Genomic DNA, 18,673 nt, shown 5'->3' with positions numbered 1-18,673 from the left:
TTGTGATATCTTGGTGCATAAGAACTATAATCGTGTTGCAATGATTTATTTCATTTTGATGAAATCAGTGCTTTAATGCGATCTTTTGGCTTCAAATCAATATTTTTGTGCACATCTTTAGTTTTTTTCAAGGGTTTCTAATATATTTACAGCTTACAAAAGCCACAATTCGCTTATTTCAAGGTTCTATTGTTTAAAATAGTTAAATAAATTCAAGTGAAATCCTATTCGGAAAGTGTTTACTGTTCAAATGTCTTCAGGACTCCCACTGTTCATCGTTATGGATAACGAGGGATCCCGGTGACTAAGGTTTCTAATAATCAATGCTGTGACATGAAATTTCCCTTACGTTTTAGTGGAGCAGTAATAACCTTGCACTGTAATGTTCTTCCCTGTCCCTTTGTACAAACGCCCACACAGAAGCAGACACATACGTTTTAGTTCACGCGCCCTTGCCATAACGTACTTTACCATTTCCATCACCATTGCTGTCATGGCAACCCAACCATACTGTAACTGATAAAGAAGCTCTGAAAATGAATGCGGAGACGCCTGCTCTCGGCTAACTGTATCATTTCCTTCCACAGCTTTTCCAGATCCATGGCTCCAGGATGTAAACACGACAAGAACCTTAATTATTTATTTGGGGCTCAAAATGACATCCTGTGCATGGAATGTATAAATGCGTGGGAGTAGATTTGTAGTGTTTTAATTTTGGAAAAATAATGTTGAAGACTGTTTGCTAAATATAGCAATATGTTACCCTATCACAAGTATTCCAGGGACTTTACACAAAGCAAGAACTTGCGTGGTGCAAGAATTCTTGTGAAACTTAGTACATTGATGACCAAAGATTTTGAGTAACCTGATACGATCATTTATTGAGTGGATTCTCATCAATGTTTGTATGAAAACATTAAAAGCATTTTTATGTTTTTTTATCGCTTTTCCCTTTCAAATATAGCATCATGTATTTAAAGGTAGGACTACAAAGATTGAAAAAAAGTCCCTGACCTTGAAATAAAGTTAGACCTCTAAGATGAGGTGCAAAGAAGGTTTTTTTATTGTGTTGGTGATAAAAATATAAACTGCTGTAGATGATCATACAGTGTAATACTAATTCAAATGGGTGAAATCTGTTCAATAGTTCATGTATATTTTTCAATGTGGACAATCCAGTGCCTTGTTTAAGCGGCAAAGACTGACATGTCCAAATGGTCTCGGTTGTTTTTATATGTATTTTAGAAATGAAATGTGTATAACAATCCCATCAGTGCAAATGAGTACTTTAAAGTGTAAATTAAAGCTGCTCTGTGTAACAAAAAAAATGTATTGTTACGGACATGGGTGAATCAAGCCTGAAAAATATTGGCCAGAGTTCTTTCAAAATTGTCTACATATGAAATCCGGCCATCAAAAAAGTTTTTAAGTGTTAAATGATCAAATTAGCGCAGATGGTTTGGTTCAAATTGTTGCATAAAGCAGCCTCAAAGAGTGACTACGAAAGAATTATTCTTTTTAAGAGGGGGAATTATTAAATTGTGAATTATAGAAAATAATTCAGCTGCACATTTGTGTAAAAAAGTGAGGTGGGGGGGCCTGAGCGTTTTTTTTAAAGTGCTTTTAAAAATGATTTTGTATATTTGGTTGTCTTATTTATTAAGATTTCTTTGACCAAAAAATTGATTTTGCTCACCATCCGGGCAGTTTTTTTATACTTGATGGTTTTCCATGTTTGACTGATCCAATGGTCTTGACCTGCACAAGATATGCTGGTTTGTTTTCTACAGCACATCCACATGTTGGCGCTAGTTCCTTTTGCATGTCCATGGTCCTTTGCTACTACATCTTCTTACAGTGTTTTTGAAATTGTACACCACATATTGAATGTTTCTTGCTGTATTTCAATTTATTGCTCACGGGGTAATTCTTTCTGTATAACAACAAAGATGGATCATACCTTAAAAAATGAAATTTATTTAGCGTTTACGTACTGAAAGGAAACATTAATTCAACATTTGCCTGAAAAATTGTGTTCCATGATTTTTTTTTTTTTTGTGGATTGTCATCCAAGCAGAATTCTACATTAAGTGTCGCCAAAGTACAAAGTTTGTATTGCTGTCAAAAGATTTTTGACTTGACTTTTTTCTGAAACATCAAACAATAATGGAAAGTCCATTTTTCAGGACCTTTAAAACGGTCTGAAAAATGCATGTTTATGTAAATGAAAGGTTATACTCTTAAAAGCAAAACAATAAAATGTCCTTTTGCTTTCTTTTTAAGTGTTGTCCTTTTTGATCTCACAAGCAAACTTGTATAACAATCTTTTTTACAGCAGTTGTGACTGCAATTAACGACGTGGCCGATGAGTGTTCGACAAATAGGGTCAATGATGGACAAAAATATTTAAAAGCTGATATGGTCTCTGTCATATCTGTCCTAGAGGAAGGTGCTCAGTGTGTTGTCCACAGTTGCCAGATGCAAATATTCTGGAGGTTCCACCTCCGATGGTCCTAAATCGCCTTCTCCCTCGGTCTGACTCAGAAGTGGCCTCTTTCGGCGCACTGATCCCCGTGGGCGCTGCTCCAGACACGCCAGGATCATGTGGGCCAGGTCCTGCTGAAGCCGCTGGAAATTCTCGCTGGAAAAGGTAGGTCAGCTTCAACCTTGGGTTGTTTCTGAGATTATTGTAGCGTGATGTTTTTGAGTTATGTTGTTGGAGTTGCTTACGTTGTGGGAGGAGTTGGGAGGTCATAGTCTGCGCCCATCTCCCCAGTCAACCAGTAGGTTGTCTCTGTTCCTTTCCCCTGAGAAAAAATATCAAGCAAATATTCATAATGCAGTGTTTCCTTGTCATAGTCCGGGTTAACTTTGGTATCTTTTTGTGCGTCAAAGATTTTTTTTTCTATTGAGGTCTATGGATTTTTGCATACATAGCAGAATTTCACCACTTTAAAAGCGCGAATACACTCAAACCCATCAAAAAAGGGCCTTTTTTTCTGGACATTGATGGGAAAAATCCAAATGAATTATTGACATGACAAATGAATAACCCAGTATACATGCTGTTTGCGAGCATGAGTGACCACATAATGTAAAAATGAGTTTTTTTCCGAATTTAACTTTTGACATAAATCAAATGATGATATAATTCATGTCACTTTCCAAAATCTATGAAAATCTTTTTCAAAAAGTGGGCTCCATTGCTGCGTACCGTCTTTTTACAAAATGTGCAGTATGTGGCTTACCAGAGGCATAGACTTAGACCACATATGGATTTATACAACTGTTTCATGTGCTATAAATGGACTTCAGCATTTTCACTGTGGGGGAAGAAAATAAAACGGAAATGCCCTGAAATGTTAGACATGTATTAGCTGGAATCTGCATGTATCATTCGTCTCTGTACTAGAAGTCGCTCAGTCTTTTTTCAGTATAAAAATATGGATGAGGAAAACTTCATCATTCACTTTACATTCACCTTTAAATAAGTTTCCCCTCTGTACTCGTACTCAAACTTGCAATCCGTCCTCGTCAGGATATTAATAGTGGGCTGACTGACGTGGATCCGCAGGGCTGCGGCATAAAATGTCAAATTCATTTCATTAGGTTGACCGGGACATACACTAATTGCACATAAATAATTGCAAATGTCACAGGGCAGGAACCCAGTGGCACGCTGCATTGATGTTGACATAATTTAGACTGCTCATTAGGAGGTTGCTCACGGTGTCCTGTTGACTCCATCCGAGACGCCGTGTTGACCGTGTCTCCGAATAAACAATATCTGGGCATCTTTACCCCGACCACGCCTGCTGCACATAGACCTGACACAAAATAGGACGAGTTGGTATTAAAACTAGCTACTAGGGGTATCTTAAATACTGATCTGTCAATGTAGTAGAATAACATGGTATAGAAGAGAATTGTCTTTATTGTCTTCAATTAGAACATAGTATACCACCTCTTTGATCTGTCTTTGGTAGGCACTACACGTCCCTTAAATCAAGGAATAACTGGTTTGGGTAAAGTTTCTTCCCCTGGGGTCATGTCTAATCTTGTTGCAAACAATGTTCACTATGTTGTTGTCAATGACAATAAAGACTGTTCTATGTGATAAAAGACGTAAAGATAAAAACAAGATTTAATAAAAAGACCATTAGCAGGGTTGGGTAGGGTTACTTTAACTTGTTACTTTCAATTACTTTTGGATTACTCCAATACCAAATATGCTAATAAAAGACAAAATACACTAAATATGAATAAAATTACTAATTTTTGTGCAGGCTTGGGGAGTAACGGAATACATGGAACGGCAAAAATGATGTTGGCAAGCTGTTTGGATTTATTTTCATTTTGTTTCTGTCGCATTTTATGTTAGTTGTGCCGGAGATCAAAGAGATCAAACCCAGGAGAGAAAGCTTACCACGTGTTGTGAGTCATAATTTTATTCATATTTAGTTTCTTTTGTCTTTTATTAGCATATTTGGTATTTGAGTAATCCAAAATTAATTGAAAGTAATCAAGTTAAAGTAACCTTACCCAACCCTGAATATTAGTATAGATAAGGTAATATTCAATTAATTATGTGTTGCGGCACAAAGATCAAATAAATGTAGGGCTGGGTATTTTATCAAATTAATTTCATTTGTGTTTTTTTAAAATGGAGACCTTGAAAAGTAAATGGTAGGAATTTAGGCTTAAAAATTAAAATTGAAACCCTGTTGTTGTTAACTATTATACAACCGTACTAATTATTGTTGTATTAAGTCTCGAGCTTTATGACTAGCTTTTTATATTTTGCACATGCTGTAAATGTTACATTTGTTTTTGATCTTTATGCAATCAGTTATTTTGCATAGGGTGCATTTTTTATAATTCATTAAAACTCTTGTTACTGGAAATATTTTGTTTGCCCAGTCCGAAATTAATGTATTGTCAGACCCTTGGTCTGACCAAACTTCATTATAACGCAACTGTTAAATAAATTATGAAAGAATATCGTTATTGACGGATATGTATGGCCCACCTGAGTGCACGCCGATGCGTATCCACACAGGGATGCCCGGCAAGTGCCTGAGCTGGAAGTTACCCATGAAGGCCAAAATGTCCAAGGCCATGCGGCAAATATCCACTGCATGCCGGTTGCCGTTACGGTTCGGTAGGCCGGAAGCCACCATGTAGGCATCGCCGATCGTCTCCACCTGCGTAGCAAATGCATGTGAGATCAATACAAAAAAAAGGTTTTGTCACGGTACCTTGTAGACATCATGGTGGTCCAGGATGCTGTCGAAACCCTTGTAGATGTCGTTGAGCATGTCCACTACCTCCATTGGCGTGCTGTACTGGCACAGCGTGGTGAAACCCACGATGTCACTGAAATAAATGGTCACCTCGTCGTAAAGCTCGGGTTCGACCACGCCCGTTTCCTTCAGGCTTTTCACCACAGGGCTGTCAAAAACGCGGGAGGGGGAAATGAACTTCAAGATAAAGAAAAAACGGTGCCAAATAACAGTCAAAATAACCCAACGCTGGCATCATAAGCGATCTTATATGCATGTGTTCAGTAGTCCCAAAAGAACCACATTCTTAATTGTATGCAATAAGAATAAAAACAAATGTCTGAATACACATTGAATAATTTTCTTATCAAAATCTATGAGAATTTTGTGTACCTTAAGAATGGGCATGGCTTAACATTTAAACATACCGCGGTAGAAGCATGAAGTTGAGGCAATCTGCTCGGTCCCGCTCCATCTTATAGAGGGCAGTTCTCTCCCCCACCAGGTGCTCCAGGTTTTTGGAGTACATCTGCAGCCGACGAATCATGTTGTCCATGTAGCTTTCATTGTCTTTATCGTGAATTTTACTTGTAAATCAGAAACGTTAAGTCGAAAACTCATCAGTTTAAAAAAAAGTAAAAATATTAACCAAATAATGTATTTTTTTTTTACCTTATGATTTTGCCCAAACAGCTTTCTACCTTCTTGAAATCCGGTCTTTTCTCAGCATCCTCCTCCCAACAACTTTTGATCAACATGTATACCTAATGGGTGACAAACTGAATTTCAAATGGAATACTTATTCATTTTGTCAGACGATCACATTTTTTTTCCATTTACAAAATGACGCGTGTGCCGCAATTAAGCCATTACTGTAATCACAAGGCAAAGTTCAATAACGCTCCTACCTCAAGTTCTTTCTCTGTAGCTGAGTCAAAGTCCAGGTCGGGTCTGAAGTAGGACATGATGACCTTCGATAACTTCTCTGTTCATTCGCGCAAATTGGAACATTCATGAAAATCACAGGTCTTTGTAGCAGGGGTTACCAACCATTTTGCGACCAGGGCTACCAGTTTGATATGCGTTTCTAAAATAACAAGTTGTGATAACATGTTATAATAATAATAATAATAATAATAATAATTTCCTTTGTATTGTCATTCTTTGTAACAGTGTACACAGAACGAAATGTCGATACACCTGACCCGTTGTAGCGAGTCGATGCAGCCGCAGCCAACAGAGGGCGCCGCCATTATACCAATTAGGTATGTCTCGGCCGAGGTGCGAACCAGCGACCTCCCAGTCTCAAAGCGGGCACTTATATCTATGTTGTTACTGTTATGTTACTACCGGGTTGTAATAATCAGAAAATGGGATTATAATAGTTTAAACTTCTTTTAAAATCCGATATCATGGAAAATCACAATGACCCAGTAATGGTTAACTATTTCCTGTATTGATCCAAAGCACACTCAAGTGTTTTTAGGGGGGTACCTGGTACCCACGGGCACAACGTGGGTGACCCCTGCTCTCTGGTGCTGAATTAAATGCTGAAAATTGTGTTTATTCTCACCTGCACGGTCTGAGCAACATTTAGTGTAGAATGTCGATTTCCTAAGTACGATCTCCTGAGCGATAATGGCGAAACTGTATACGTCTCCTTTTTGCGAGGTACCCTGTTTCCTCAAGTGCTCAGGCGCCGTCCACAAGTCTGAGAAGAGGTTATATGATGAGGAAAATGGATCTAATGAGGTGTTGCCCTTTTTCTAACCTCTGCCAGGCTTGAGGAAAGAGTTGCAGCCGAAATCTGTGATCTTCACCACCATGCGGTTGTCCACGACACAGTTGGTGGATTTGAGGCGTCCGTGCACTTGGATGGCACTAGCATGGAGGTATGACATTCCCTGCACAGAGGGGTATAAGCTTGGGCGCCTTCTACTGATAAAAACGAGGATCTGCAACTACAGTTTAGGAACGCGGGTGTGTAGCAGTGACTTTAAAATGCAGTGGACCCCAGAGGAGACCCTGCCTTAAAATATTTTAACTTTACGGTGCTGAATAAGATGTTTTTCAGACCCTCTATATGGTTTACCCCAGTATATGACATCCATCCATCCATTATCTCCACTGCTTGTCCTTAGTGGAGTCGCGTAGGGTGCTGGAGCCCATCCCAGCCGTCTTTGTGCAGTGAGCAGGGGACACCCTGAACTGGTTGTCAGCCAGTCGCAGGGCACAGAGACAGACAACTTACTTGCTCATTCACACCTAGGGATAATTTCGACTGGCCAATTGACCTGACATGCATGTTTTTGGGAATGTGAGAGGAAACCGGAGTGCCTGGAGGAAACCCACGCAAGCACAGGGAGAACATGCAAACACCACTCAGGAGGTTCGATCTCATAACCTCAGAACTGTGCCGCACACGCACTAACCACTGCGCCGCCGTGCTGCCCGTAAAAGACATCATAAACAAATTATTTAGCGTTCCCAAAGACGTACAAAATTGTAATTCAGTGTTTCATAAGATGCCTGTCAGCTATTAGGCGACATTATATTAAATGCTCGTCCTTTATTGGTTTGGGGTAAAAAGGCTGATATGGTATTGTCTTTACTCCTCCCCACAGTGCCTTTCTCTCTCTTCATTCAGTTTCGTGTTCTTCTAAAAAAAAATCTTTGAGTTAGTGCGATACAAGACTCAAGACTTGCAGCAATGCTAAAGGGAGAAGCAAAAACATGATAACCATGGAAACTTGCGATTATCAAATACAAAGAAGGTACACGAATGGTTACCCTTGCTAAATTGCATGGCTGTAAGTAGTCAACAATCTGGACAATTATCAAAATAAGGCGACGATTATTGCAAGGAAATCTAAGGTCCTGACAGCGAAAGTTTTAAGATCGGTTTCACTCTTAATCTGCCGTCGCTGTCACCTCCTCCCGACATGCATCCACCCACTACTCTGTTTGACCAATGGCTTAATGTTGTATTCAGGGGGCGTACTGTGATCATTTATCAATGTAACAATGTTTTGTGTGTCACCTTGGCAATGTCATACATGACGGAGATTTTGAACTCCCAGTCCATAAACGTCTCCTCGGGATAGGACACTTTGTCATTCAGTACATACTGGATAAAGGAATGTCGTTATTTTTCAGTTGTATTTTCTGAAATGGAGAGGATTATGTTTTACCCTAAGTGATCCTCGCTGACCGTACTCAAACACGCCAAACACTCCCTCGTCAAATTTAACCGTGCCATAGAACTTGGTGAGGTTGTAATAGTCAATCTGCAGGAGCTGCAGAGAAGCGTGAGGATTCATTAGAAAGGAGACGATGTTGCGGCGACATGTGTATGCCTCACCGCGTGAAGCTCATCTTTCTGTGTTTCATTGAAGTTCCCATCCGAGTGGTTAAGCTCTTTCAGGATGACAATCTGAAACATTTACAGTGAGAGTTCAAAATAAACTTTCCACCTACGTTAAGATATTCTGCCGTTTAACTACCTTCTTGTCATAAAGTGCGCGACGAATCTTGTAAACTTTTTTCCGTTCTTCAATCTGACGGGAGAAGATACAAAGGACACTTTAACACACAAAAAGCTGTACGAGTTACTGTTTTTCGATACCTTTAGATGGACTTGGTTGAGTGAGTTGTCCTCCAGCAGTGTGACGAGATCAGAAGGGATGTGGGAGATGGACCAACGATTCCTCAAGAGACGATCTCTGCGATTTTGTCTGCATTGACAATCACGCATCTTATGGTCAGTTTTGATACATTTGTGGTGGGGGAAGAGAACAGACCCAAATTTTATGCAAGAAAGTGTAAGAAATGCATACAAAATAATTTGGGGGAGGGGGGACAGGAACTTAAACTATTGACAATTTTTGTGATCTGAACTTCACAAAATGGTACCACTATAATGGTAGGGGTTTGGCGATATACAGAAAACGAAACCCAGTAATTCGTTCAAGCTCCATTTAAAAAAACACTTTGGTGAAGAAAAAAGTTTCCTTTTATAGATTGTAGTTTCATACAAGGTGAAAAAAAATCTGTCTCATACAGTAAATGGTACATGTTATGTTCAAATCAAACATGTTCCAATGGTGGGGCTAAAATATATAGAATTAAATTGTAATAATTCCCTAATCACCTGAGAGTTTTGTAGCTGCACAAAGAAAAATGAAAGAAAACCCTTTTTTCAATACATGATGTGTCCCAACAGTGGGTGGCTAAAATATGAATATATAAAATTCAATTGTATTAATTAACTGATTAACGGATGGTGCTGTAGCTTCCACAAACAGAAAAAAACTAACCTTGTTTTAATTTGGCAAAATCACACTATTCTGTTATTGTTACTTCCCAAATCCACAAAACTACAGTATGTGTCCTAAAAGTGGGTGGTTAAAATAAAATGACATAACATTTCATTGTATTCATTAACCACAAGAGGGTGCTGTAAAAGTTCAAATAAACGTTATGTCACCTGTAGAAGATGAATGCAATGATTGCCACCACCACAACAGTCACAGCCAGGACAATGACCACAACATTATTTGATGGTGGTTCTGTGGGATGATGTTAAACTTTCTTAAACAGTCTCTAATCCTTCTTGTTAGTGTAGCAACTACTCGTCCGACCAACTCCACCTTCGTACGGCCTGAAATCCGGGAGACTGGTCCCCCAAACAAAAGCCGGTCGGTCCTCAATCAGCACGGTCAGGCTCTGCTCGGTGTCAAACTCGAATAAAATCCGATACTGGGGACAGAGCAATCGACTCCCAGCACATGCAATAATCCAAATGTGTGCGTGTGAAAAAGAAATACCTTGAGATCCTTCGTGGTGTAAATAACCGAGAGATTCACGTCCCTGTCTCCTTGCTCGTCCAGACGATAATTCCCCGCTATGCCTGAAGATGTTGTCAGAGTAACCATGAGTATTGACAGGCTTGACAGCCTTCTTCTGCTGCACCTTAGACCTTCTTTCTCTTACCATTAAAGGAGATGTTCCTGAGGTAATTGACAGTGACGTACGGCATCTTATTAACTTCGGCGTGAGGTTTGGCAATAATGGCCCGGATCACCTGGCCGACCAGCACCACCGAGTCGTGGTACGCAGCCATGTAATCATTCATCTGCGTAAAGAATACCCAAACGAAAAGATTATTGCCGTTAAAAAAGGCTTTCTGAGCGTCATGGCCTTACCGTGTCGTTGCTTTTGGGGTCAGAGTTGATGGTGTAGTTCCTGGTGTTGGGCATGGTGAGCACCAACACGTTTTTCATGTACTGATGCGAAGTAGCATTGATGTAGTACTGATCGCTGCGGATAGGGGGCGGTAGCAATTAATTGATCATTTTGGGCAATAATTGCTGGTTAACCCCAAGTAATGGCTAAGGCTGCAACTAACGATTGTTTTAATAATCAATGAATCAGTTATTTTATCGAATAATCGATAAATCAGATTTTTAAAAAACGTTCTTCATTTACTCCTCTTTGTTCAAATATTGAATTTTAGGACCGATAGGAAAATAGTGCACAAAACAGAACACTATATTATTTGAAACGATAAAAAAATCCAAATGTTTGTCAAATAACTTAAAGGGACAGAGTGTAATATTTTGTGCCTCCCAGTAGAACAAAAACATATCGTTACATAAAAAACATTGATTTGAATAATTGGCAAATATACATGAACTATCATACCTTATGTAATTATTATAAATATTTGTATAACTATCCATAGATCAAGAAATTTCTTTTACATAGCAGAATACATAAGTAGTCGCCGCCATGTTTGTCTGACATCTTGCTGCTACGCTGTGATTTAACACTGTTTTTTGTTCGCATTAGACGATACAGTGCTATCCAGTGGTCAAATAATACACAATGTACCTTTAACAATAAACAAAGAAATGGCAATGGTTTATGTTCCATGAATAATAATTGTAAGTCTTAATTATGGCACCCAAAAATGTGAAAAAAGTCAACAATTCGAAACTATTTCTACAACTTTTTGGGAAAAATTAAAACTGTTGGCTCTTACAGGGTTAAAGGAGAAGCAAAAACAGGATAACCATGGAAATAAAGGTTAAGATAATAATGAAATGCAAAGAGGGCACACACATATTTACCCTCAGTAACGAAAATGTCCATAACCACTCAATGATCAGAACTAAAGAGGCAGCTCACGTTATGACAATCTTCGCAAGTGGAAGTTTGAAAATCCGTTTAATTTTGAATCTGTCGTTTCCTTCCCTTTCTGCAGCCACCCAGTAACTCCACTCTACCGACTCAGGTCACATCACACCAGAAGTAAATAAAATTTCATTATTCCTTTGAATTTATATTTATTAGTAAAGTTATTGAATCATAGACTACATATAAGTAGTTTTTACTTTATACACTTATTTACTAATGCTTAAAATGTGTTTAAGATTTTAAAAGGGTTTTTTTTTATCAGGGTAAGACACTCGTTAATTACTGTAAGTTTTTATCCTCTGCCATATGACAAATTCACCTCACGATCCCTAGTTCAGAACGGATTCATGTCATATTCTGAGGGTATAATACTAGAAACGAAGAGGCAATTAAAGCAACACAGACATGACAATCCTCACAAGTAGAAGTTTCAAAATCAGTTATAATTTGAATCTCCCTTCCCATCCCCTTGCATTAACCCAGTAACTCCACTCTACCAGTTCAAATCACGTCACACCAGAATTCAATACAATCTCATTTTTCCTTGGTTTTTGCACTTAAAATGCGACTGAATTATATACACTTATATTACATATAAGTAGTACTTTCCACCATTTTTTACTAATGTGTTTTTTTATCAGGGGAGGACATTATCTCATTACTATAGGTTTTTATCCCCTGCCACACAAAATTTCACTTCAGAACGTATCAATGTGGTATCCCAAATGTATACCGTACTGACTTGTAGAGATCGATAAGGATGAAGAGAATGTCGCTGCTGTCTGCTTCTTTCGAGAGGTTCTTCATCTCCAAAACGTCTTTCACGGAGCCGCACATGATAAATACTGCATATAGAAAAAGGTGAAATTATGAATCCCGGTGTGCTGTGATTAATTTAGAAAGACTCACAGTTGCTTGTTCTTTTCTTGTGCGACGACAGGACTTCTATGAGGTCGTCTGGTTTGCGCAGCATGGTTCTGTTCACCTTCTGAGCAAACATGTGTGGAGCGGATTCTAATGCGTTTATGTACCTAGGGAAAATTGCACTGGAATTAATATGACAGATGTCCTCTATTTCAATACTTAGATCTTTATTTCTTTATATAGTTGCAGCTATTGGGTAATATATCCAGTGTTTCTCAAATGGGGCCCTGGCAAACATCTACAAATAATTTAAATGTGTACGATATATGTATTTAAAACATTATGTACTGTAAGGCTATATTATAAAGGCTGTTTTGTATTAGATGAATAATTTTATTATAAAAAAAGATAAGTCACCGTGACCCCTAAGAGGGATTTGAAACAATCACACAACCTGAAATGCATGCTTTTGGAATGTGGGAGGAAACCCACGCAAGCACGGGGAGAACATGCAAACTTCACACAAGGAGGCTCGATCTCATGACCTCAGAACTGTGCCGCACTCACAGCAAAAATATCTTGTTTTGTTTTCAAATAAAATAAACATTGGTTTTATTTTACTATATCCTTACTATATTCTTAACTAATGATGTAGTAAAGTACTAAAAGGAAAAAAAGCCCAATGTTTATGTTTTTATCCACTGTTATGATATTTCTTTATCAAATAAGTAAAACATTAATATTTCTAAAGATTATTATTTTATGTGAACATTTTCAAGGATTGTTTTGGTTATTTACAAAACAGATCAAATTGTGTTTTTCTTGAACTATATTTGTACTATTTTGTCAAAGTACCATTCTTTTAATTAGATAACACATGTAAAATGATATTCTTAAGGATTTTTTTAACGTAAAATATAATTTTGGTTATATTGCAATTCTCAGATTTTTAGGCGGGTTGGATAAAAAAATTCCTTGAAATATGTAATATGTCGATTAATATTTTTAAGGATTATTTACTCTTTTTTAATTTGGACCGGCCAATTAACCTGAAATGCATGTTTTTGGAATGTGGGAGGAAACCCACGCAAGCACGGGGAGAACATGCAAACTCCACACAGGAGGTTCGATCTCATGACCTCAGAACTATGCCGCACACACGCTAACCACTGCCCCGCCGCGCTGCCCCACTATAATACATGACTATCTTAATTTGAAATATTTATTTTATTTTATTTACTCCATTTTACCTTAATTATTTGAACAGTTTCTATGCTATATAATAGTTTTTTATTTTTATTTCAAAATGTTAAATAAGAAAATAACCCTTTATATATTTTATTGGTCAGGGCAGGGTTCTCCAATGTGGTGCCCGCGGGCACTTTGTAGCTTCTCAAGAACACTTGAGTAGCCCGTGTTCTGAAAATAGCTCACCAGTCATAAGGTCATTGTAACTTTCCAGGAAATTTGATTTCTAACTGGCATGACGTTTTAGTTATTGGCTGAGGCTATCCTATCTCACCGTCTGATAATTACGACCTAGTAACAACATAGTTACAACATAATGATAACATAGTAATAACATAATAAGTTGTCATTTTAGAAATTCAAAAAAGCAGGCGGTCTCTCACCAAAAACATTCCTCGGTGTAGGTTTGCAACTTGTACACGTAAGTGGTCTCCCACACCGGCTTAATGACGTTTTCCTCTTTCCAGAAGTGGACAAAGAATTCGGAAATTTTTCGTGCCGGCGGAAGGAGGCGCTGCAGATTTAGCGTGTTGTCGCAAGCTGGTCCGAAGCTGCCGGCCGAGATGATGGGCGTGATCAATTTCAAGCCCTGCTCGGCACTGGCGTGCGGGTGGGAGAAGGGAGCGTGAATGTCGAAACACTAGGGGGCGACATACTTGGAGGAGGAGCACTTACTCGACTAATGGGAAAGTGGCGTACGTGCATGTCGGGCCCAGCACGGCACAGCCAAGACTGTTTGATTGCTGCAGACATAATAGTGTGAATTATACTGTTTTACGCACATTTATCGGTTATGTACCTTATTTTCCTGACTGAAATTGGAAAGTGCGCCTTTATAACCCAATGAGCGTTATATACCTGAAATTAAGATCGGAAACGCATATAGTATTTATATGTGTGCGTTACAAAACATTATATGTTTCAGGAACCCGAGTCTTTGGGAAGCAAGCACGTCATTTAACCACTAGGCCACTGGTTCTCAACTGGTCTGACTTCGGCACACACCGTTCCACCCGAATGACAAGTTGCGACCCAAATCGAGAAAACTAATTCCACATCTTAAATGAAAGGATTGTGTCGTTTAAAGCAGACATAGGAGAATATATTCGCCTGTGTCCAAAAACAAAATGACCACTATAATCTAAACGACTTCAAGTATCTTTTATACTTGCGTATAAGCCTACATCATATATAAGTGACCGCCTAAAACTGCTTTGAAGTAGCCACATACTAAAAGAAATTTAAAGATTAACAGTAAAGCGTGTACCTAAACATTGATATATATTTATTTTATGGTGTTAATAAAGATTAATAGACAGGTTAAATGCTGAAAATATACCATTTTTAAATTATTTACTGAACTTTCCAGCAGCACTTCAATGGCAGAAACTCATGCAGCCTTTTCGTATTTCGCAATTGTTTCCTCCTTCGACTCAATTGTTGTTACTGTTTTTCACGTTTTCTTACCTTTACTACTCACTTTTTGGGGAAACCATTATTATGAGCGCAAAAGGGAAATATAATCCCCAAAACCGCAATAAGATGAGAAAATGCACCGATTGACTAAATAAAAGGGTTTTGTTTCTTGTGTTTATGTTTGGGAGAACTGATATTTGGTGTACTTGATAAATCACTGCTAAAATATACAAAGACATACAGTGACTTGCGAAACTATTTGGCCCCCTTGAACTTTGTTGACCTTTTGCCACATTTCAGACTTCAAGCATCAAGATATAAAACTTTAATTTCTTGTGAAGAACTTACAATAAGTGGGACACAATCATGAATTAGAACAGACTTTATTGGATATTTTAAAAATTTTTAACAAATATAAAACGAAAAAGTGGGTGTGCAAAATGATTCCGCCCCTTTACTTTCAGTGCAGCACACTCCGCCCAGAAGTTCAGTGAGGATCTTTGAAAGTTTCAATGTTGATCTAAATGACTAACAAAGATAAATGGAATCCACCTGTGTGTAATCAAGTCTCTGTATGAATGCACCTGCACTGCGATAGTCTCAGAGGTCCGTTTGAAGCGCAGAGAGCATAAAGAAGAACAAGGAACACACCAGGCAGGTCCGAGATACTGTAGTGGAGAAGTATAAAGCTGGATTTGGATACAAAAAGATTTCCCAAGCTTTAAACATCCCAAAGAGCACTGTGCAAGCAATAATATTGAAATGGAAATCTACCGTGATCGGTCCGTCCCCCTAAACTTTCAGCTCATACGAAGAGAAAACTGATCAGAGATGCAGCCAAGAGGCCCATGATCACTCTGCAGAAGTCTACAGCTGATGTGGGAGAATCTGTCCATAGGACATAAATCAGTCGTATACTGCACAAATCTGGCCTTTATGGAAGAGTGGCAAGAAGGAAGCCATTTCTTAAAGATATCCATTAAAAGTGTCGTTTAAAGTTTGCCACAAGCCACCTGGGGGACACACCAAACATGTGGAAGAAGGTGCTCTGTTCAGATGAAAACAAAATCGAACTTTTTGGCAACAATGCAAGATGTTATGTTTTGCGTAAAAGCAGCACAGCTCATCACCCTCAACACACCATCCCCACGGTCAAACATGGTGGTTGCAGCATCATGGTTTGGGCCTGCTTTTCTTCAGCAGGGACAGGGAAGATGGTTAAAATTGATGGAAAGATGGATGGAGCCACATACAGGACCATTCTGGAAGAAAACCAGATGGAGTCCGCAAAAGACCTGAGACTGGGACGGAGATTTATCTTCTAACAAGACAATGATCCAAAACATAAAGCAAAAGTTACAATGGAATGTTTCACCCAAAAACATGTCAAGGTGTTAAAATGTCCAAGTCAAAGTCCAGACCTTAATCCAATTGAGAATCTGTGGAAAGAACTGAAAACTGCTGTTCACAAACGCTTTTCATCCAACCTCACTGAGCTCGAGCTGTTTTGCAAGGAGGAATGGGCAAAAATATCAGTTTCTCGATGTGCAATGAAATAGAGACATACCCCAAGCGACTTGCAGCTGTAATTGCAGCAAAAGGTGGGGCTACAAAGTATTAACTCAATGGGGCTGAATAAATTTGCTCACCCATTTTTTCATTTTAAATTTGTTAAAAAAGTTTAAAATATCCAATAAAGTGTGTTCCACTTAATGATTGTGTCCCACTTACAGTATTGTTGATGCTTCACAAGAAAATTAGTTTTATGTCTTGATGTTTGAAGTCTTAAATGTGGCAATGGGTCACAAAGTTCAAGGGGGCCAGATAGTTTTGCAAGCCACTGATTGAAAAATAACACTCACCATTAGCTTCTTTAGGGCAGATACTCCTTCACAAGCGCTGCTGTGACAGCCTCTTTGTCGATAGTAGGTTGTGTTGAAACCACCAAATTTCACAGTGAGGTTGAAATAAGTGTCTTTAAAAAAAACATTCAGTGAGATTATGGAAAACAAAGGGCACACAGGTTTATTACTTATCAGTGAGGAGGCTTGTCCATAAATAATACCCGATACTAGTTAATATGCAACTAATCGCTTATCAGCCATTGCATCACCCCAAAGCAAGGACACATAAAAAAAGAAGAGAGTGTTATTAGCAATTATGATGTCACAATTATCTTCTTGATACAAAAAAGACACAATAATAGGTCACTTGACACCGCGCTATAATGTTCAATCAACTGACACTACCTATTGGAAAGATTCTCAGCATCTACAGTATGTTCCCCAGTATAATATAGTTGTGTTTTTGTACTAAGTACTAGCACATCGTGTATGGATAGTAATGATCTATTTTCTTAACCAAGGCATGTGTGATTTCAAGTACTGGAACACTTGTATAATGTTTAGAAGTGATGTGTTTTTACATAACGAACACATCAATAATTGTCCACACTTTCTGCAATATCTATATGTCGCTGTTGTGGTGTTTTAACAATATCTTGTCGTCGTAGTTTTTGCTGATAAAGTATCTTAATCTTTCGATTATCACGGTTAATTGGAGCCCAAACCCCCCATGATAAGCGAAAATATTTGAAGTACTTCCCTCAACAAACACACACACATTTTAACATTCGCTCTAACAGTAATAACATCCGGGGATAATGGATTGCGGCCCCATGGGTGCTGTTCATTTTAGGTAGAATGGACGGGGAAAATGCCACGCATGAGACAAATTTTCTCTCAGCAATAATCGACTGGGAATAATAGATTGCAGCCAAAACAGTGCAGCTCATTTTAAGCAGGCTACAATGGCTGATAAAACTATTGGCTCTGCCGGCCACTACTTTCAGCAACAGTTGATCAGGAATAATGCATCACGTCTACAACCGTTGCATTTCATTTTATACAGGCCAGAACGGCATGTTTCCCGACAAAAGTGCAGTCGGCCTGTTCTTGCTCGCAGCAATAAGGCATAATGAATTGTGGCAACAAGACTGCAGTTCATTTCAGGCGGAAATAACCAGCAAAAAAGAGCTGCCGGGCCCGACAAAAGTGTGCTCACAGCGGTATGCGATCAGGCATAATGGATTGCGGCCACATGAGTACAGTTCACCTTTTGGTGGGGGAATGGCAAAAAAGGCCCCCAAACCCAACATAAATGCACTCTACCAAACCACTCACAGCAATGTGCCATCAAGGATAATGGAATGCGGAGAGTTTTCAACCTGTGAAAATAGTGAGCCCGCTAACTACGAGGTAGTATTGATCGATCAACTGATAATTCAAGATCTAGTTTCTCCAACATTACTTTTGAGAGACACTTTTTAAATCAAGTTGTCTAAGTTTATTGTAATTGTGGACATACATAGACGCATATAAAACAATTGGATCTCGTGTGTGTTTCTTTTCGAAATATTGCATGCAATTAGTGGGGGGGGAGTTGCCGTTTTCTGTCTCCAGACGGTGGATTTGATCATGTATCAGCAGAAAAAAATTGTGATCATGCATCTCTAGAAAAAGGAAATGTGGCACAAGTGAGCACATTTGAATGTTTTTCCTACCTTCGTCTTGCACGGACTCAGACTTCAAGGCCTTGAGAATTTGCCCCCGGACGAACTTCAAGCTCCAAGGAGACTCCTCGTCCTCCAGGAGGATGACGTTCAT

At 38.7% G+C, this 18,673-nt stretch overlaps 2 protein-coding genes across 7 annotated transcripts in view; one reads left to right on the top strand and one right to left on the bottom strand.

Moving 5' to 3' along the window:
• The window catches only part of kctd17 (potassium channel tetramerization domain containing 17), a 13,959-nt gene extending 11,677 nt beyond the window's left edge, over window positions 1-2,282 (top strand). For all 6 annotated transcript variants that reach the window (XM_088324140.1, XM_088324138.1, XM_088324142.1 and 3 more), the window contains one exon: window positions 588-2,282. Coding sequence is in view for 2 of the 6 variants with exons in the window: in XM_088324142.1 (XP_088180268.1) it covers window positions 588-617 (30 nt within the window). In the remaining 4 variants the exon portion in view is untranslated. The remainder of the gene's footprint in view (window positions 1-587) is intronic.
• On the bottom strand, window positions 1,989-18,673 carry gucy2cb (guanylate cyclase 2Cb). Its single transcript, XM_088324266.1, has 27 exons — window positions 18,571-18,673; window positions 16,871-16,983; window positions 14,268-14,350; window positions 13,976-14,191; window positions 12,390-12,511; window positions 12,223-12,325; window positions 10,487-10,601; window positions 10,275-10,416; window positions 10,109-10,191; window positions 9,932-10,040; window positions 9,769-9,850; window positions 8,908-9,016; window positions 8,786-8,839; window positions 8,644-8,715; window positions 8,474-8,578; window positions 8,323-8,409; window positions 7,054-7,186; window positions 6,856-6,993; window positions 6,191-6,267; window positions 5,955-6,046; window positions 5,711-5,869; window positions 5,259-5,451; window positions 5,030-5,204; window positions 3,729-3,827; window positions 3,482-3,576; window positions 2,731-2,807; window positions 1,989-2,641 (listed from the first exon to the last, which is right to left on the bottom strand). Exons 1-27 carry the CDS (start codon window positions 18,671-18,673, stop codon window positions 2,440-2,442), a joined length of 3,138 nt encoding a protein of 1,045 aa, XP_088180392.1. The 3' UTR covers window positions 1,989-2,439.

This window comes from Urocampus carinirostris, chromosome 19 (genome assembly GCF_059441175.1).
Source record: "Urocampus carinirostris isolate Australia breed hairy pipefish chromosome 19, RoL_Ucar_1.0, whole genome shotgun sequence".
NCBI classification, from domain to species: Eukaryota; Metazoa; Chordata; class Actinopteri; order Syngnathiformes; family Syngnathidae; genus Urocampus; species Urocampus carinirostris.
The sequence above is the reverse complement of the archived record's forward strand: the minus strand, read 5'-3'. Positions and strand labels throughout refer to the sequence as shown.